The sequence below is a fragment of the Epargyreus clarus genome, unplaced genomic scaffold, assembly GCF_041222505.1.
Source record: "Epargyreus clarus isolate Ecla_fem2 unplaced genomic scaffold, WU_Ecla_fem_2.2 ptg000024l, whole genome shotgun sequence".
Classification (NCBI taxonomy): Eukaryota; Metazoa; Arthropoda; class Insecta; order Lepidoptera; family Hesperiidae; genus Epargyreus; species Epargyreus clarus.
The window spans coordinates 6,014,409-6,034,803 of NW_027332231.1; the positions used below are offsets into that span (position 1 = coordinate 6,014,409).

At 34.4% G+C, this 20,395-nt stretch overlaps 1 protein-coding gene across 1 annotated transcript in view; it reads right to left on the minus strand.

Annotated features, from left to right (window-relative positions):
- Window positions 1-226: 226 nt before the first annotated feature.
- The window catches only part of NGR-A8 (neuropeptide receptor A8), a 59,955-nt gene continuing 39,786 nt past the window's right edge, over window positions 227-20,395 (minus strand). The window contains exons 4-7 of the mRNA XM_073086813.1: window positions 18,944-19,080; window positions 17,543-17,645; window positions 14,926-15,500; window positions 227-558 (exon numbers count right to left, since the gene is read on the minus strand). Coding sequence (XP_072942914.1) covers window positions 537-558; window positions 14,926-15,500; window positions 17,543-17,645; window positions 18,944-19,080 — 837 coding nt within the window. The 3' untranslated portion in view covers window positions 227-536. The remainder of the gene's footprint in view (window positions 559-14,925; window positions 15,501-17,542; window positions 17,646-18,943; window positions 19,081-20,395) is intronic.

Consider the following 20,395-nt stretch of genomic DNA (forward strand, 5'->3'; position numbering starts at 1 on the left):
TACTCCGTATATACTTAAAAAATGCGTAAAATTCTGCCTCATTGCAGAACCAATATTTACATGGCGTATAGGATAGGCAATATTATTATAAATAATTGCCGCTTCGACAAGTTTTACGTACATATCTTCCTGGCCGGAGATCGAACTCAGACCGATACCATCGAATACGTTATAACTATTAAGGTTCTTTAATAACTTTAAAAGTAACTCAACAATTATTTACTAGGTTAATAAATAATAAAGTTCACATCACATCAAGTATTCCCAAAAGTTCCTTAACACAACACTTCATTCGTTCTTAATGACGTCACAAAACACTATCAAATCACAAACTTACCTACAACCTTTAATGATACACCGTTTATCATAACACTTATCCAGCACTTAATATTATATATTCTGTTGACTTATAACCTTTCACGTTATACCTGTCATAACACTTCAGTAACACGTTGTGTCCATCACATATCACGTCACTCACGAGTCTAAAGAAAATGTTCACACACGCCGGGAGCATTCTCCTTCATAATCCGTCCTCACGGAACCGAAGTTTTTGCACTGGAACAAAAATATTCTGTTATCTTTACGTATATTAAGTTTTAAAGAGTATTGACATCAACTATAACTATACCCCTATTTCTGCCTGTTAACAGCAATGTTACACGCTGCTGTGTTTAGCACCCTTACCATGAGTTTTCAAAACATCCGACAATTTTACGTTACGTTTACTCAATCCATTATTCTGTTCCGTTTGCTTCACTAGACTGAGTAACAATAAGTAAGTGCTCAAGTCTTGTTGTCTGCCTCACATATTCGCAAAAAAGAGAGACAAAACATAAAGCGCCATTTTGTCAATTTAGACATTTAATGTTACGTTATTGACATTATAGTTCTGATACAATCCGCTAGGGGCGCTGATTGGAATTTGTATGGGCAAATACGTAAACAAATACCAAAACAGTCATATTTCATCTTTCATCTTTCATAATCTTAGGTTTAAAGATATTTATTCTCAAAAAGACATATTCGTCACTTACATGAGAACATAATTCATAAGAAAAAATACACAAGTTCGTTGTCGCACTGTACAAACATTAATGTTAATTGAAACCTCTTTACATTTTAAATATTACACAAACGATTTAAACTGTTTCACAAACGTAACTTCTTAAACTTAAATCATTATTTTTAATTAACAAAACTGACTGTTAATAATGTATTTAGATAACTCCTTCTTAAATACATTTAGTGATTCTACATTTTTTAAACGCAAAGGTAATCTATTGTAAAATTGTGCTCCTTCATACGTTATCATTGTTTTGCCATACGTTGTTCGCGGCTTGGGTAGAACGAGAAAACTAGCGCGACGCGTGCTGCGTATTGTGACGTGTTTCTGTTTCTGGAACGCTATGCTAGTATGGATGTTCTTATTTAGTGTTTTACGTATGAAAATGCAAATGCTATAGAAATAAAGTTTTTTGATTGTCATTAATTTTGTTTCTTCATAAATTTTCTTTGTAGGCGTTAGATATTTATAACTAAAAATTAATTTGATTATTTTATTTTGTATTATTTGAAGTTCTTTTATTCTTGTTTTTACCGCGCATCCCCATACCTCTATAAGGTAAGTCAGGTGTGGTTTTACTAGTGCATTGTAAATGTTATAGCGAAAATTACGTGGTATGCACCGCACTATATTACGTAGCGACCCACTCAATGTTATCAATTTAGTTTTAATGTGTTTTATATGATCTTTCCACGATAAGTAAGTGTCCATATGTAGACCAAGATATTTTTGGCTGGGTTTTTCTTGCAAAGGGGTATTGTCTATTGTAAGCGGTGTGTATGATGGTATCTGTTTGTTTTTTGCCTTAAAAAGAGTATAACAAGTTTTGGAGATATTAACAGTTAGTAAATTGTATTGAAACCAGTTTTGTAGGATGTTTAAGTCTTCTTGAGCTTTTAAAATCAGATTATGTATGGATGACCCAAAATAAAACAAGCAAGTATCATCTGCGTATAGGGTAATGTGACCATTTAGACCTAGTTCTTGTATATTATTTATATAGGTTAAGAAGAGCAATGGTCCCAAAATTGATCCCTGAGGAATACCGCAAGTTATCGGCAATGACTTACTCTGAAAGCTATTTATTTTAACTATTTGCGATCTTTGTGTTAGGTATGATTTGAACATTTGTAAAGCTTTTCCAGTGATTCCAAGAACTTCTAGCTTTTGCAAAAGTAGTTCGTGGCTTACAGTATCAAAAGCCTTCTTAAGGTCGATAAATATACCAAGAACTATGTTCTTTTTATCGATATTTTGTTTTATTTTAGTAACAAGGTCGATTGTAGCTGTAAGTGTGTTGCTTTTGGGCCTAAAACCATATTGTTGTTTAGAAATGTAGTTAATTGAATCTAAGTAATTTTGTAATCGTGTATGCAAGAGTTTTTCGAGGATCTTTGACAATACTGGCAACACAGAAATAGGCCGATAATTACCTGGATCACTTTTTGGACCGGATTTATATACTGGTGTTACCTTAGCGACTTTTAATGTGTCGGGAAAATTACCATCGTCAAACAACCTATTGAAACAGTCAGCTAATTTGTTTGATATTACATATTTTAGGCATTTTATTGTTTTAGTATTAATGCCATCTACACCAACACTACAGTTTGAATCAAGATGACTAATTATATTTAAAATTTCTTGTTGAGAACATGGTTTTAAAGATGACATTTGTAAGCTTTGAGAATCGTTTGGTAAAGGCAATGCTTGCTTGCGTTGGTCATGGAAATTTTTGGGTATTTGAGATGCTAAATGTTGACCTATTGATGAAAAATATTCGTTAAAAGTGTCGCATATTTTATTGGGGTCTTTAATTTCCCTGGAATCAAATATTAGCGTTGGAGGAGCACAATTTTGTTGTATTTTATTTACCGCTAAGGTGTTTACTAAATCCCACATTTTTCTTGGATTTTTAATGTTTTGAGTAAATTTATTATAATAGTATGAATCTCTTGTATCTTGAATCAGCTTAGATACTTCGTAACTTTTTTTTTTAAAGTCTTTCTTCAAAATATCATTATTCGGTTTTTTCTTGAGCTCCACCCACAATACATTTCTTTTGTTGATTTCAGATATTATGTTTCTATTTATCCAATCATCTTGCGGTCTGTTAAGAATTTTCGTTTTAGTTTCTTCACTGTCCTCTATACAATGTTTAATCTTCCTTTCTAATGTAGTGTAATCATCTGTCACTTCTTGAAATCTTCTTTTTTCTACTATGCTCTGTAGTTTAGTGTAATTTATGGCTTTATATGTAGTAGATATCTTAGGTGGTGGTTTTACTTTCTTAATTTCCAAATAAATTTGTTTGTGGTCTGAAAATGGGGAGTCAATAGTTATCATGTGAAAGTTGTCGTTTTTCAAATTAGTGCTGATATGGTCCAAAATTGATTTTCTTGTTTGCCCTTCTCTAGTACAAAATTTTTTGCTGACTTTATTAATAATTATGTGGCCGGATTCCTTCAATAGTTGTTTATACTGCTTTGTCTTTTTTTCTTTCGATAGAAGATCAACATTAAAGTCACCAAATACAATTGCACGGCGTCTTTGCTCTAGTTGGTATTCGTATTCTGCAAGAAATTCATTAAAGTCAGTATGTCCTGGGTTGTATACTACTCCTACTTCAAGAGCGAATTTTTCTAGTTTTACCCAAAGATAGTTATTTCCTCCAATGTACTTAGACTCGGACAGGCTGTGTTTAATGTTGTTGTGAACATATGCCGATACACCGCCTCCAGCAGAGTTTGTTCGATAATTATAGTAGTGTGTGTAGTTAGGGAGTTGGAGACGTTGCGCCTGCAATTCAGTGCGGATCCATGTTTCGGTCAAGAGAATAACATGTACAGTATTTGGTATAGTCTGGAGAATGCATTTAAGTTCGTCAAATTTTCCTTTTTTACATATACTGCGGGCATTAAGATAAAAGAATGTGAAACGTGATTTATTTTTTGTAATACTGTTATAGCTGTCTAGTATTTCGTAGGTATTTGTACTCAAGGTTCTATCAAAAGGAGTTTTATTCATTGCTCGTAGTTTTTTGCGTTTAAGTGTACTATTTTCGGTGCTCCGTTTACATATTTAATAGTAAGTCCGTTTTCACCATTATTTTCACGCAGTTTTAACTCTTCTTGCAAATTTTTAAGGAATTTCTTTTGGTTTGGAGTTTGATCAGAGTACATTCGAATTCCCTTTGGAAGTTTACCTTTATTGCGGAGGAGCTGCTTTGCTGGTCCTACTACATCAAAACATACCTTAATGCTACGGTTTTTTCCCGGATCGTACTTTCCAATTCGAAAAATTTTGATTGGGATTGGAATATCTGTATTAATTGTCGAAATTATATTTAAAACATCGGCTTCATCTTTCGCCATTCTTTCTTCGAGTTTCGTAGAAGTTGGTTCGGGTAACCCCACTAGTATTATATTTTTTTCTCTAGCATTACGATTCTGGATCTCTTGAATTATTTGTTCACCTAAGAATAGTTGGTTTTCAGGCTTAGTAAGTGTGGTGAGTGACGAATCTTTCAAATTGTTGAGGTCCGTTTCAAGAGATTTTATCTTATTCTCACCAAGTGTTATAGAGTGTTCTAATCGAGTCACGTGGCTTCTTATGTTTTTCTGTTCCGTCAGTAGGCTGGAAGTAGATAACTTAATATCGTTGATGTCTGTGAAGACTTTATCTACATTTGTTTGAATAACATGTATGGTTTGTTCGTTAGATGATTTCATATCAGAAATTTGGTTCTTAATTTCGGTAATATTTTCTTGCATTTTTTGCAAAACTTGGTCATGTGACTCGGTGTATTTTTCCAATAGCGAACTTATACGAGACATCTCCAGTCGCATCTCCTTTAGATCGGTTGAACATTCACATTCATGAACTTCCCGCTGTTTACGTTTTCGATATGTAATTTGCGTATCCATATTAGGATTTCCTAACTTTGACAAATCCGGTTGCGATCCAGCGCGCGCAGTCGATGCGCTTGTTGCGGGTAGTAGCGGATTATTAGGAGGTGTCCGCTGGACACTCATGTCTTACGTACCTGCTAATGCAGTGCGTGAGCGAGTAAAAAATAGCAATCGCCTGTTCTCGCGGGGGTGCGCACGGGCAGCGGGGAGCTCAACTTTGTAGCAGCTGTAGATGCGTAACGATGTAATTACGAAGCACTGTGTTCACAATTTTAACCGCAATTTACTAGGGACGTAGTGATTAGATTTGTCGAGTACTTTTTATTGATTTTTAAATGTAAAGTTATACACGTCTGCTTTGTACGACGAACGAACGACGAAACTTTCATAATCTTTATTGCATCATGCAGTTATCACATACATATAAAGGTGTTACAAATTTTTAATACAGTGGCATGAAACCCTGTAAGGGTGTAGCAATTTAAATTAATTATAATTAAACAAACTAAGCTAATGTAACAATAATTTAAAATTTTCAACTAGGATCCAATTAGGATTATTTGTCAAAACGTAAAAACTCATGGTAACGGTTCAGGTGCTTATGGGCTGTCCCTGTAGTTCCGGGACTAGAATAGGGCTACGGTATCCCCTGCCTGTCGTAAGAGGCGACTAAAAGGGGTCTTCCGAGGTTGCCGGCGGCAAGGGTGGGAGCTCGAACCGTCCGAAGAGCAACCCCGGGAAGAACGGCGGCATGTGTGGTCGCATGCCGTCGTAAACACTAGGTGTGCGGGAGGAGCGTAAAGTGCTCCCCCCAGGGCAGAGCACGACCGGGGCATCGCGCTCGGAGGACTCCGGTTGTGTTCCATTGGAGATCCCGGAGTTCTCCACCAAGCGCTGAGGACGGCCACCGGGGGGCTTTTAGTGCGGTAAAAATCCCACATAACCCGGCGTCGCTCCCACGTCGTCGGGTACCTTTTGAAGGTTTCCCCCTCGAAAACAAAAAAAAATGTGCTTATGGGCGGCAGCGACTTAGCATCCGGTGCAATGCTTGCATGTGTGCTATTCTTATATTATAAAAATAACTATAACTAAAAGTAAAACATAGCTAAGAGACTCCGGAATTTAGACGAATCCAACGACCCCTAATATATTTAATTATGTCAAGACATTCTGCATGGTGTGCTACAGAATAAGACATACATCATAATTATATATTCATCGATCTAAAATTATTACCTCCCGTACTTAGGTAAAAAGTAAATAAAACTAGCTACCTACATTTAAAACAGTTAAAAGTTAAAAGTTTTTAAAACAGTATTAATTTTTGTTTTTAATTTTTAATTTACAATTAGTTACTCTATAATTATAAGTATGTATATCAAGTATGTCAATTATTTATTTTTTTATAATTATATTTCAAATTTACGCTTGTTTTTATGTGTTATGTAGGTAGATTTTTAACTATTATTTATTTGCACCCTACCTATTCTTATAATCATCCACTCTTTAACTCCTCACCCTAAGGTTGCCTGGAAGAAATCGCTGTCTTAGCGATAAGGCCGCCTTTTGTATCGTTCAATATTTGTATGTTTTTATTCTTGTATTTTGTTTTTGGATACAATAAAGATTATTATTATTATTATTATTATTATTATTTAAACTATCAAATCGATTCAGCGGTACTTTATAAAATTAGCCCGTGTAGCATACGAAGTGATTGTATGTTTTAGTAAGATGAATTTTCTAAGCTCCTTCAAAAATAATCAATTTAAAAATGCCAGACACTTTAATTTTATCTCTTACTACTGACTAGAAAGTCCGTCTTTGATACGATCCATTTGAATACATACAACAGAACGTTAAGTGAAAAAACAACGAAATGTATACAGCAAATTAACAGAATATTATGTGCATTGATATGACATACTTGAATTACTTTCAAATATATTCAGATATTCGCAATTCGCACATAGGTCACCGTTTTCATTGATAGAGACTCCATTTGAATTTTATTTTTAGCAGAATATTGACATTGTGTTTATTTCGTTTGTTCAAGATACCTACGTTATTACGAGACCAATTTATTAATCGTGAATGAAACTCGGCCTCTCAAAGTCCACTTTCCAATAATTTGATTTGTCAAAGTTATGTGCTTATTTGACATTAATTTTATTATCGCTTGCTATAACGGTGTACGAAAACATTATAAGGAAACCTTTACTCCTGAATATTCTTTGAAATAAAAAGTTGTCAAAGTTGTGTGACGTCACACAACTCACACACTTGATTCACACTTGGCCTAAACCCGTCTTAGGCTGAGAAGAGACACAAGCCAAGCAGTGGAACAGTAACGGGTTGATGACATATTTACTCAGTGTAAACAAGTTTTTAAAGACTCTTTTTACACTCACAGCTCCACACTAGGATTCCCTGTGTTTTGCGTGACATGGACACACACAAGGAAGAATATGCAAACAACACACGTAAATTCATCGTATTTGAAGGTGGTAGAACCCTTTGTGGTTCGACTCCGGCGGCACCACCGCCACACCTATTTGTACCTAATAACAGCAGTGTTAAGAGCTGCTGTGTTCTGGTTTGAAGGGTGTGGTAAGGGAGACAGACTATTCCGAGGCGTTCCAGCTTAGTCCTCAGGGGTAGCGGCACATCTGTGGCAGAGCTCAGGTAGGAATATCTAATCCTATCTGGGGTTGATTACAGATGTCCATGGGCGGCAGTAGCCACTTACCATCAGGTGGACTGCATGCTCGTCTGCTACTCTTATATTATAATATATATATATTTATATCTGTCTGGCCGGGGATCGATCCCGGAACCCTCTGCACGTCAGACCGGTATGGGGACACTACCACGCGGGTAGCGCGGTAGCGTATATAGCGCGGGTCACGGGTCTCTATTACCGGTGTGAAAATAAAAAGTGTTTATTTTTTATACAAGCAAATCAATACAATACCGAATTCTAATCAATCCGCGTCGCTGAATTGATTAGCACAATTCAAATGTCATTCGGTTTTAAAATGTTTGCATTTTGGCGACGATTTCGTGACAAAATCAGTGGAGAATTCCACGAGAATTCATATTACTATTTATATAAGAATAATAACAAGGTTGTTGACTTGGTCTTTGATCTAGAATTACGAAAAACTGATGTGGAAACCCAATTTAATCTTTATTTGGAGGAATAATCCATGAAAATAAGGGTTTGAGAGTGTTTTTCGCAAGAGGCTTACTGATACACAGTAATCTTTATTTTGTAATTACTTATTTACGAACTTTTCCAAGTAAAACGTATTGCTAGGGTAGTAAAGGTATAAAATATACAAAAACAGGCAATGAATTTCTAATACGCACATAACTTTGACAAATCAGAGGTTCCTGCGATATGAACCTCGACTTTCCGAATGGGAGTTCAAGTTTTTATCTAACCCACGTGGCGCAACGGTCTGACGCGCAGAGTCCCGAGTACGATCCCCGGCCAGACAGATATCTGAATGGTGTATCAAGATTTCTGTTCTGGTTCATGGTGTTTTCGTCTGTGTCCATGGTACCCATGAAGCCTATCCCATGATGAAGGGAATCCTAGTGTAAGTACAGAAAGCGTCTCCCTTTTTTTAACCACTAGGTTATCCCTGGCAGTATAAATAAATAGTAACCTCATTCTCAGCGTCCTAAATCCCTACTGCCGTGTAAAGCTCATGTCAGCCGCTGGTTTGATAAGAATGATCCATCACGTTGCACTAATATGGGTTGGCAGGTTACACGTGTCATACCTTTTCGTTTGTCGCAAAAAGATTTTCTTGCAATATTTTCCTGTTTGATTTATATTCCTTTACTTATTTTTATTACCGTTAATCTGTATTGGAACGGTGTGGTGAAGTAAGCTTCAGGCTTTTTCCGGTATTGGGAAATACTGAGTAAATGGTACGACTCTTCGCCTTCGTGATTCAGTCTTAAATCAGTCTTAAGTGCAGCTGTTTTCTAATTTAATGAGTTCATATTGGAGTAAGTAACATTTATCAAGGTGTTACAAGGCTAATCTGGTATTACGGTTACAACGATTTATTTATTTATTTATTTCGTCATCGTCAATCGACTATTATTGTACCAACATCTAAGCACTCAGCAAGTCTCCTCTCAAATTGTTTATTTCATCAAAATGTTCATTTAAATTACAATGCGCGTTCTTTAAAGAGTTCGATACAGCAATGTTAATAATGTATATTATGCTCTATAAAATGTAATGTCATACCTATTCTGGTACGAATAAAAGGCATACGAGAAAAACATTATTTACCCCGAGATTCACTTGGCAGCTCTGCCCACGCTCAATTCTGTGCACAAATTTTCAATTTCAAGACAAAATCTATGTTACTCTATATATACACCTAGTTCCTTACCTAATCACTGTTACCCCTCCTACGCACTAACATTTAACTACGGAGGCGTCAAACCGCTCGGCTAACTAGCATCACCATTTTGTAGCGGTTAAGTGCACACTTTCAGATTTTGTTTTCGAAGTACGTAGTTGCTGATGGCCCTAACTACCCTTCCAGTTTGACCGGGTTTTGATGGCGAGCCTGAAGCTCAGCCGGGTAACAATCAGAAGCGGTTGTTGTTAATAAATTGTTAATACGGTAAATTTGTTAATATCACTAATAATTTGTTTAACCGTAACAATGTTGTTTTCTACGAAGGTGCTCTAAATATTATTCCAATCTAAATGAAAACATGAAAAGATCAAACGCCGCACCCTCCACCAAAAAGGGCGAAACAGGTCAGCTATTTCTCATTTTAATTGATTTATTTTTATTAAGATTCATGCGAGTCTCCCTTAGCTCCTAGCATGATTTTGATTTTTACCTTAAGTAAATATTATTGAGGTAAAGTCGAATAGTAGCGGTCGATTGTTGAACATAATTATATGTAGGCACACTAATTTGAAGAAAAATGAAATTTACTAAGATTCTTAAATTGTTGTTACTATGGCTGTTACCCTAAATAAAAAAATAATTAAAACGTTACCCATAAAGTCCAAGTTTCATACCTATACCGCAAAATTAGCTTGTATAGAATAGCAGACAGACAAAAAATACATGTACATCTCTGTTACACAAATAGGATAGGAATTCCATCCGAGATCGATCACCGACACCTTGCTACTCCTGAAGACTAATTTGGAATCCCTTATACAAGCTAAGCTAATACTAAGCTAATACAAGCTAATTTTGAAGTATATTTTCACTGTTTTACCCTTAACCCACCCTTAACAAAAAATATTATACGGTTGTTATAGAGCCAAAATAGTCGAACCACAAAGAGCTTTACCACGTTTATAACTTACAAGTACAAAAGCTAAAAATATCACAGGCTTTCAAATCATATAGACATATCGTGATAGAAAATAAAAAAGAAACAAGTACAGCTAAGACCGTATTCAGGTAAAATAGCAAGGTAACCTTCGTAAATCTATGAAAATAACAATAGAATATCATTTTTATAACACTTCACGGAATTACTTATCGGAAATATCGGCACCCTACACGTGTATATAAAATACTTCAGATATCTATGAACCACTTATTTTTTCCTCAATGTAGTTTGATAACAATTATTATAATCGATTATATCATGACAACAGACTATTCAAAAAATTTGTAATATATACCTACCTTATAGAAACAGTATCATATAAAAGACACGTAAGTCTTAATGTCAAAAACTACTTACTTCTTTCAAGTAATAGTGTTGAGTTCTTAACATTATTACGAAAAGCAAGCACGAATCAATTTATTATTCGAATGAATGAACAAAGTCTATCTTTCTTTAATATACTGTTATATTTCAACTATATTCAAAGAAACACGTCTTTACTTTTCATCTCCAAATTTTCATTGAGTACCGAAACTTCGTAACTACCACAAAGTCTAACAATTTCAGCATAAACATGTAAAAGTTATAGACTAACAGAATGAACTAAAGTAACGAATAAACTTTCCTTTTTGTGTCGAAATAATACGTCTTTTCGATATTCTCGTTACTGTCAGAGAGTTAGCGATGGATAGTAAAAAAATAATTGTAATTTTCTGTGCCTTCAAATCAGAATCAACTTCTTACTGCAGTACTCTTACCATACATTTCCAATCAGCGCCCCCAGCGGACTGTAGCAGAACTGATTGGAAATACGTAAACAAATACAAAACAGTCATGCTTGTAAAAACGTAAAAACTCATATTAAGGGTACAAAAATTTCGGAGCGGACCAAAATATTTGACGAAACTATCCAATGAAACATCTGCCACATTGAATTCTCCGTACGCGAAAGCATAATAGGATTTACCTATCAAATAAAGAATCGTTAATAGTTTTTGATGTCCATCAAAATGTATATCCGATATTTCGAGGTAAAAAATGTGCGAAAATAACGAAAAAAATGGATTTTGCATTCGTATTCGAGTTTTCCTCGAAATAAAAGTACCGCTGGTTGTTGTCGTACTAATTTATCTACTACAATGGCTCAATTAAAGAAGCATACCTTAATGATGATAAATAATTTGCAGTAGTATAAATAAGTTGCAGACAAAATAGTGTTCTTTTAAACGTGTATCAACATATTATTATCCGCCGTAATGTAGCCGTGCCTCTCTAAATATTCTATCGAAAAGTATGATTCTTGCTTTTGATGATGATAGCTTCATGAACAAAGAAGTTACAGGGGGTCAAAAATGGGCCGAATTGCTTCGAGAAAAGAATGCTACGGCCGTGCCGCTTTTTTGGCTTTGGCTCGACTTGGCGGAGGCACTGCCGTGCCTCCAGATTTTGTCTACATGTTATACATATTTGTAGATAAACATGTAGACATATTTTACTGACACTTAATGTCTACAGATGCCTATAAAAGAAGCCTAAAATACAAAAGGACTAATTGGGCCTTTGTGATATAACACTTATATAATATCAACCACGCAGAAAATCAGCCCTATCACAAAAGAAATGAAAACATTAAACATATAAACGAAATAATACAGACTTGGTGACAGATTAATTCATAGAGTACTCGTCTTCGATGAGATAAGAAATGATTTAGGTACACAGTAATATAAATCCAATTTTGACCTTTACATACACTTAGCTAGACAGTCCTTGAATGTTCCTAGGCCCTGCGACCTAAATATACAAATTAATATCAAAATAGCTGTCTGCAAGTTCCAAGTAGCTACTTATTTGAAACTCACGCTCAACATGTACAATATTAAAATATAATAAATTTATATTAGAAAATTTACTAGAAACAAGATTTAGTAACGTAATGTATTTTTGTATACTTCTTTCTTATTTCAGAAAAATGTCATAGGGGTACACATAGATTAGTAAAGATTACTCACTCCTAACAAGAAAATGTTCCCAGTTTTGAGAATTGAAATAGTTGCGTAAAAAAGTTTTGCCACGTCTCCGTGCTAAAATGTCCCTAAATTATTTTGTTAATTTGAAATAATTATTTATTTATTATGTAAATTACGCAGTATTAATTATTTTATTCGTAAATTTTCTCTAAAAATGTTTTTATTTGTCAAGAATTCAAAAAAAGAACTTACTAAAATAAGCCATTTGTGGCTTCATACAATGTCAAGGCGGCGAAGTATCTTTACTAATCTATGGGGGTACATAAAGATAATTAATCAGCCAAGTTAAGGCCTCCGCCATATTGGATTTAGTATGACGTCACAAATTTACTAAACGTGTGTGCAACATTTCAACTAGATCGGTTGGGGTTAACTGGTTTAAATTTCAGTTGCAAAATTCAACCCCCATATTCTGTACTAACCAAGCATGTTCAATAATCTTGTAAAAAAATATTTTCAAACTATAATTTTTGTGTATAAAAATTGAATAAGAATTTCATACAAAAGAAAAATGATTTATATGGCCTCTCATTGTATGATAGGGGTATTGAAATAATACTGTATACTTAATAACGCTTTTATTTTTATCATAAGCATATCATTCATACTTCATTTTCATGTTTCATTAAATATATTGATTAAAAACACAAATTGTACAAGATTCTAAGGCTCACTAAAAATGTATTAACATTTTTAAGTTTATAACTTATTTATTAAGTTAAGCTGTCATACTCGTACATCTAAGAAGTTACTGCAAGTTCGCGTAAAGGTAAATTTTATTATTATTTTTTTATTTACTCTTTATTGACCATGTTAAAAACAGTGTGGTGCAAAAGGCGGACTTAATGCTAAATAGCATTTTCTCCCAGTCAAGTAGTGATGTGCAGAAAAATTGAAGGCGGTACAACCATACTAAAAAATAATAATAATAATAAATAGAAAATAAAATAAAATGAAAACCAAAAAAGGGAGAAAGGAGAACATGAAAAAAGAAAGAATGTGAGAAAGAAAGAAATGTTTATTTCTGTTGTCTCTTTAAACAATGACTAATCAGTAACAAAGAAAATAGGAATAATATATATGCTATATATAATTAATACCCGTTTTAGTTAAGCTCCCCTAGTTAAACCAGTTACTAAATGTCTTTGTTAAAACTAGAATTAACTAATGCTCTATATTGAATAAAAGGTAAAACTAATTCTAACGCGTTCTATGTGAAAACAGGTTTTTATTATAATACTAGCTGACCCGGCGAACGTTGTGTTGCCATATAAACAAAAAATGTTAAGGGTGACCAACCCTTATCACTTAGGGGTGTGAAAAATAGATAGTAGCTCAGTCCTATTGAATATGCATATAAAATTTGGTGAAAATCGGTAAAGCCGTTTCGGAGGAGTACGGTAACTAACATTGTGACACGAGAATTTTATATATAAGATATATTTACGTAACTCTGGTTTGAAAACCAACAAACGTACCCGTTTTAAATTTCAATTCTAAGATCTGTTCTCCATGAAAATAGATGAAAGTTGGAAACAATAAAATCTGACATTTCGACTCGAGTCGTGTCTAAAACAGTATGTGCTTTGTTCCGTCCACTTTGAGACACGTGTATCATGTAACGGATGCATGAACAATTTTATTGCTACTCACATAGACATTCATTTTAGAAGTTCTGCTGTAGTTACCTTTTTATCTTTTCCGTGCAGGAAGAATGTTAACTCTTATTTTAGAATAAAATTGTTAAAATGTTAAACGTTTAGGCTACCAACAAAGAGACATACATTAAATAACATTATTAAGAGGCATACATTATTAATTAAGATATTTGATAAGCAAAACGCCTTCTGTAGGCACATGTGCCATCGTCCCTGTAATTCTGGGAGCAGAATACGAGAGGAGTAGGACGGCCACCGGGGGGATTTTGGTGTGGTAAGAATCCCACATAACCCCGTGTCGCTTCCGCAACATTTGAAGGTTGTTAAAAAAAGTACATATGCTATGCACTGAAGGAGTTTTCTTATCACGCGGGTTTGTGACCGCAAGCGTAACTAATCTACATGTGTGAATTAAGGTGCTTCAGACTCTCACGTTACACGTGTGTTAGGATTACAAAACAGGAAAGTTATGTAAGAAATGTAACAGGAAAAATCGTTATTATATTCTACTCTATTCCAAAAATAAATATGCTTTCATTCATTTGCTATACAATATTTTTATCTATTTATAAACGTATCGTCCTCATACATATTATTTACCTCACATATAATAAATTGTGTGTTGACAAACGAACGTAAACCTTTGTGAAGCTTGAATAGCTAATAAAAAAAAAGCCAAGTCTATAAAAAGATGAATAAGTAAGTTCGACTCTATTTGGTGAAAACATGAAGCCCACACTCAATATACGATATCAACAACAAACTAAATATGGAATAATACTCTTGAGTAACCTCTATATAACAGATATAGGTAAGCTACGCTCTTACTTTATTTGGTAAAGAAACTTACACTAAAAATAAATACATACGTGTTTTGGTTGTCCGAGTGAGAAGCAGTGGGCGGCAGGAATCTAGCGAGGTGTCGCTGCAGCAGCAACTGCCTGAAGGTCTGTCGGAATTGCCGCGACATGGAGCAGTAGAGCACGAAGTTTATCGCACCATTCAGTAACGCCAGGAAATCCATTAACTCGCCGAACAAGTTGTAGCACTTCTTGAAGAAGCACCAGCCGAGCAATCCACTCATGAGGCCTAGGATCCCTTGAGGGAGCTCTGTCACGAGGAATAAGAGCAACACCGCCAGTAACATCTTAGTTGTTCTATCCGTTCTCTTATCTGCTTTGTGCTGTCTTTTCACCATCTTCTCAGCGGCTGGGCAAGCGCTGTAGTTTCTTAGATTCTTTTGGTGTTGATTGGCGTTGTACAGGGCTCTTATCAGCCACAAGCTTATCACTGTCAGGATAGAGCATGGCAGTAATTTTATCAGAACAGCGTGAACCCAAAAATTGACTTGGTACAGGGTCCCCTGGCTGTCTGAATCCACATGATACGCTGTCCCAGTATGCCCGTTCATATCGCTAACGTCCTTAGTGTGAATATCAAATACCTGTGGAATAAACAAAGTGTTTGTAACTCATTCGATGATAATTTGCATTGTATGATAAACGCTGCAGTGTATTTGCGAAGAACTGTGCAGGAATGATTATAATGTCTTTGTGCGAATTCGTATTCATGAAGGTATCTGAGTTTCTAACATATTTCCATTGTTGCAATCGTAAGTATAATGGGTGTGTCATCGTCGGTATAACAATTCGTAAGGTACACAAACATTTTCTCTCATATGGTAACATAGTTTAATTTCTTACCGACTACAATACCTACAATTACTCTTGAAACTATACCCCTAACATATAATTGCAATAATTAAATAACCACATCGACATACGTAAAGAGATTTTCAGTAAAATATACTTCCACCAGAGTATATACCTACCTAGAAGACAGTGCTATAAAAATATAAATATTTAAAACAAGCTTTCTACTAACGTCGTTTTTTTCGTATTCGTCTGAAAAAATCCTTCATTTGTTACCCATATCTTGTGAATACATAAAAATAATAGGTCCACCATTTTGAGTTATCATTCAAACCAAAAAATCTATGCCTAACTTCAGCTAAATTAATTAAACATTTAGTTCCAAGATTTCACCCTCAGATATATAGGAACTAACAGGAAAACTTAAATAAAAGCTCGTCAAGTAAATAAGAGCTTTATATATTCATTGACATGATTCGCTGGGGATTCCAAATAAAATAAAATAAATAATCCTAGCCAGAAATTAAGCAAGAGAATACAGTTGTAAAACCTAGCACATTTAAGTAGAAAGTAATCTTCAAGTATAAATATTTCAAGGATTTATTAAATACTAGCTTTCCTTGTAGCTATGCTTGCGAACACGCATATTTTTTTTATTTAAATAAGAAATCTTATAGTACCCTCACGTAAAAGTTTAGTTATAATCAGTGTAGCTGCTTACGAACCATACTTACATACATATACATAGATAGATAACAGAACTATAAATTGGTTTCGATATTTTAATATCGCATCAATAAACATGCAAATAAGTGCAGTTACTTTATAGCAGCATATATTACCGCATTATAATAATACAATTAATTTATATTCAATAGGTAGATAGGTATATAAAGCAATCACATTATATCAATCTGGATTAATTCCTTGAAATCAAATTAATAAATAACTTTGAAATAGAAAATACCAGCTCGAACATAATAAATAATTAAATCAGTGTGGAATTTTGGTAAATTAATTAAGTCTGAAGTGTAATTTAGCATTTTTGCTTAATGTACAGTCTCAGAAGTACACTAAATCTTAACTCTTCTCAGACGATGGATGCTTAGACCCAGACGTTTTAATTTAGACTTCTTAAACTTGAGTAAGGTATTTAAGATTGTTGTTCATCTTAAGTGTCTAATGATTCTAATCAATAATTAATGTACATACATAAACAAAATTGATTTATTTATCTGCACAAGACAGTGTCAACGAAATAAATGCAATATGTAGAACTATGTATTTTAATCCCGTCACATGTGCTTATGTTAAAAAAACAATTTACATTCTTAGTTTGATTGTAAACCTCTGCACAATTTAATAATATATCGTATGGAAACGCCAACGAAATCCTTAAGAACATAAAAACATTTTTTTTTCATTATTTTGTTCCATTGTTTATAAAATTATAGAACCTGGGGGCCCGGCAGTGACTCCGCCAAGTCGAGCAAAAGCAAAAAAATAAATAAACGCCAAGGTGTGTTAACCCCACAACCACCAATAACCAACCAAATCCAACCAATTGATAACCACCTTGCCATACAGAACATGATAAAAAAAAACTATTTAATACTTATAACTTTTTATTTTTTTTAAGTAATGTTAGTATGACTTTGTCGTATAAAACAACTACATATTAATTGAAATTGACTCAATAGGAATGTAATCTTATCAGGGATTGATTACAGATGTCCATGGGCTGCAGTGGCCACTTGCCATCAGGTGGGCTGTATGCTGGTTTGCTACTTCAACATTATAAACAAAAATACCCAACATAATTATGTTTACTTACCATAAATGTGGGAATGCACAAAATCGGAGGAAGGATGAAACTGCTGAGTATGGCGATGCTACACCGGCGTTCCGTGCACAGTATATGGCTTCTATCAGAGTACCTGTACACGCATAAGACATATCTTCAGAATATAGCATTCGATTTACGGATTTAGTACCAAAACTATTTTTTTAAATTAAAATAAGTTACAACACAAAATAAATACAGTGCTGTGGTTACTTCTGGTCTTCACTTAACTTACCGTAACATACGAACTCGAAAAATAGCACTCAATTAATATGTTTTTCATTTAGTAAACATATTTTATTTCGTACACAAAACTATATCTATGATTATTCAAGTTCGAATATCATAGAGTTCAATTTTACGAGTTTGTTTTGATAAGTAAAGACAGTAAAAGTTCTCGTTACCCTTTCCACTTACAAATCATCCAATCTGCTTATCCAATCAAAAGCTATGCTAATTGGAATCAAGAAATTAACTTTCGTATATATCCATTTCTCGAAACTTTGAGTAATAATCTATCCTGATAATGAGATGCGTTACTGAATAGCACATTACTTGCGTTAATTAAATCCAAATCTGGATTACGATCAAGACTGTTTCATGGAACAAAAAATGATTTTAAGCAGTAATTTCTTAATCGTAAAACAAATATTTCTGGACGAATAAGTAATAATCCGTGTTTCCTCTCTAACAACGGAAAACAATTTCCTCTCCGGTGATTTTATTGCCTCCCTTTTTATGCTCTGTTGGGAACAAAAGCTTTATACATTATAGACCCGGTTCCAACAAGTATCAACTTTACACCGATACTAGCGAAAATATTTTTATTCGGGTCTGGGTACAAAGTAATTGATAAGAAAGAATGGCATTAGGAGTTTGGGTGGAGTAAACAGACGCGATATTAAAGCTTTGCCCTTCGACATTCTTCAAATCGGTCCCAAATAGGTGGGACATATTTAAACGGGTCACGAGAGCGTCATTATTAAGGGTTAAGTTGCAAGGAGCTATGTAAGTGTGTCTATCGTGCCCAGCCCTTCAAAAGAGCAATATTGCTTGAGACCGAAATGTCTAAATACAAATATGACAAATATTTGGATCAGGATTTTCCTAAATAAAATCATGAAAAACAGAATACAGTATAGCAATATTGGTATATCAGAAAGATCCAAATCAAACGTGACAAATATTTAATCCAATATTGGTGTAAATAAAATACTATATATTTCTGGTTTACACGACATTTTCAATATAAAGTAGGAAAGGCAGCACTAGTGAATGATATCAGGTAAACCTAATACATATGAAATATGAAACATATGAAAAAAAATTGCTGAAAAATGCAAAGCGTCATATGCTTACCTACCTCCAAATATTGGACACAGTTATACTCACTTGATTGCCAGATATCTCCAGATAGCGAGCGAGAGAGTGAGGCAGATGGACGCCGTGTGTAGAATCTGTGCGAAGTGCATGTGGAATAGCAGGTACATCGCCCACGAGTAAGGGAAGTCCAGTGTTTCCGGCAAAATCTAAGAAATAAACAAACATCGTTAACATATCATCAACAGAAAAGACTTGCTAAGCTGTAAAAGTGCGTGCTTATTTACTTAATATATAGGAGAAAAAAATTAATAGGACACACGTCAGGGCACTGGTTCTATTACAGAGCCTCCTATTATAGGCTCATCTACCTCTCGCGGGTCCCTGAATAACCATATCTCAATGAATTTGACAACCCATTAAATTAGCTTAGCCTACTTAAATAATCCACTTCAAAAACCATCCTTCTTTTTGTGATAAAGTTTCATGAACTCATGGCACAAAATTAAAAAGGCGTAAAAATGCTTTTCAAGAGCAACGAAGAGGATAAAGAGATATTGATGTCATTTTGACTCACAAATTCCCAGGCGACAATCATTACTTACCCCAGTTACTGGTCATCATCTGACAATCAGAAAACACTGCGATGCCTTTTAAGGTTTGTTTTTGCATAAAAGTATATTTGGTTAAAACTTTATTCTGTTTTTTAAATCCAACCCTATTTCAAAACAGATAGAAACTAAACATTTGTGTTAACAAATTTAAATGAGAATGAATCAACAAATTTAAATAATGAGGAATCTAAAAGAAAAATGTGTTTTATAAAATCGCTTAAAAAAATATTTATTTCTATTTCATAAAATCTCCTTTATAGCGAAATAGTTGACTAGACTTGTTACTAAGTCAAAACCTTAAACTTTATTTAAACATGACCTTATTTCAGTTACGAAAACAACCCTCGTAAAATTTTAGAATAATGAGATTAAACACGGCGCCTTTGATATTATTCCCAAGTTAAAGAAAATTAGAGAAATCAAAGGCAAGGTATAATAATAAAACGATTTGTATTTAACGGCTAATAAAATGGTAATGGGTGGAATAAAATATTGTAATAAAGACTTCATGTTAGAATTCGTAGTTGCGGAATTATAATTAAGAATTGTAAAAGAAATTGTTTTTTTTTTTTCAGAAAAATGGTAAGTAATGAACGTTATAACGGAAATATATAAAAGTTGAAATGTTCATAGAATATATTATCAGAATATATGACAGTCTCCTAGACACAAATTTAGACCACGTAATTGAGGTAAACGATAAAAAATATGCTCATTCAAAATTATGCCACTTGAATGAAATTCAGTGGTATCCGTCCTAGACAGCACAAATACAACAGCATCCTCCGGTTGCGTTCCCTCGGAGATCCCCGAGCCCTCTACGCAGCGCCGAGGACGGCCACCGGGAGGGGTTTTAGTGCGGTAAGAATCCCACATAACCCTGCGTCGCTCCCACGGCCCCGGGTAACTT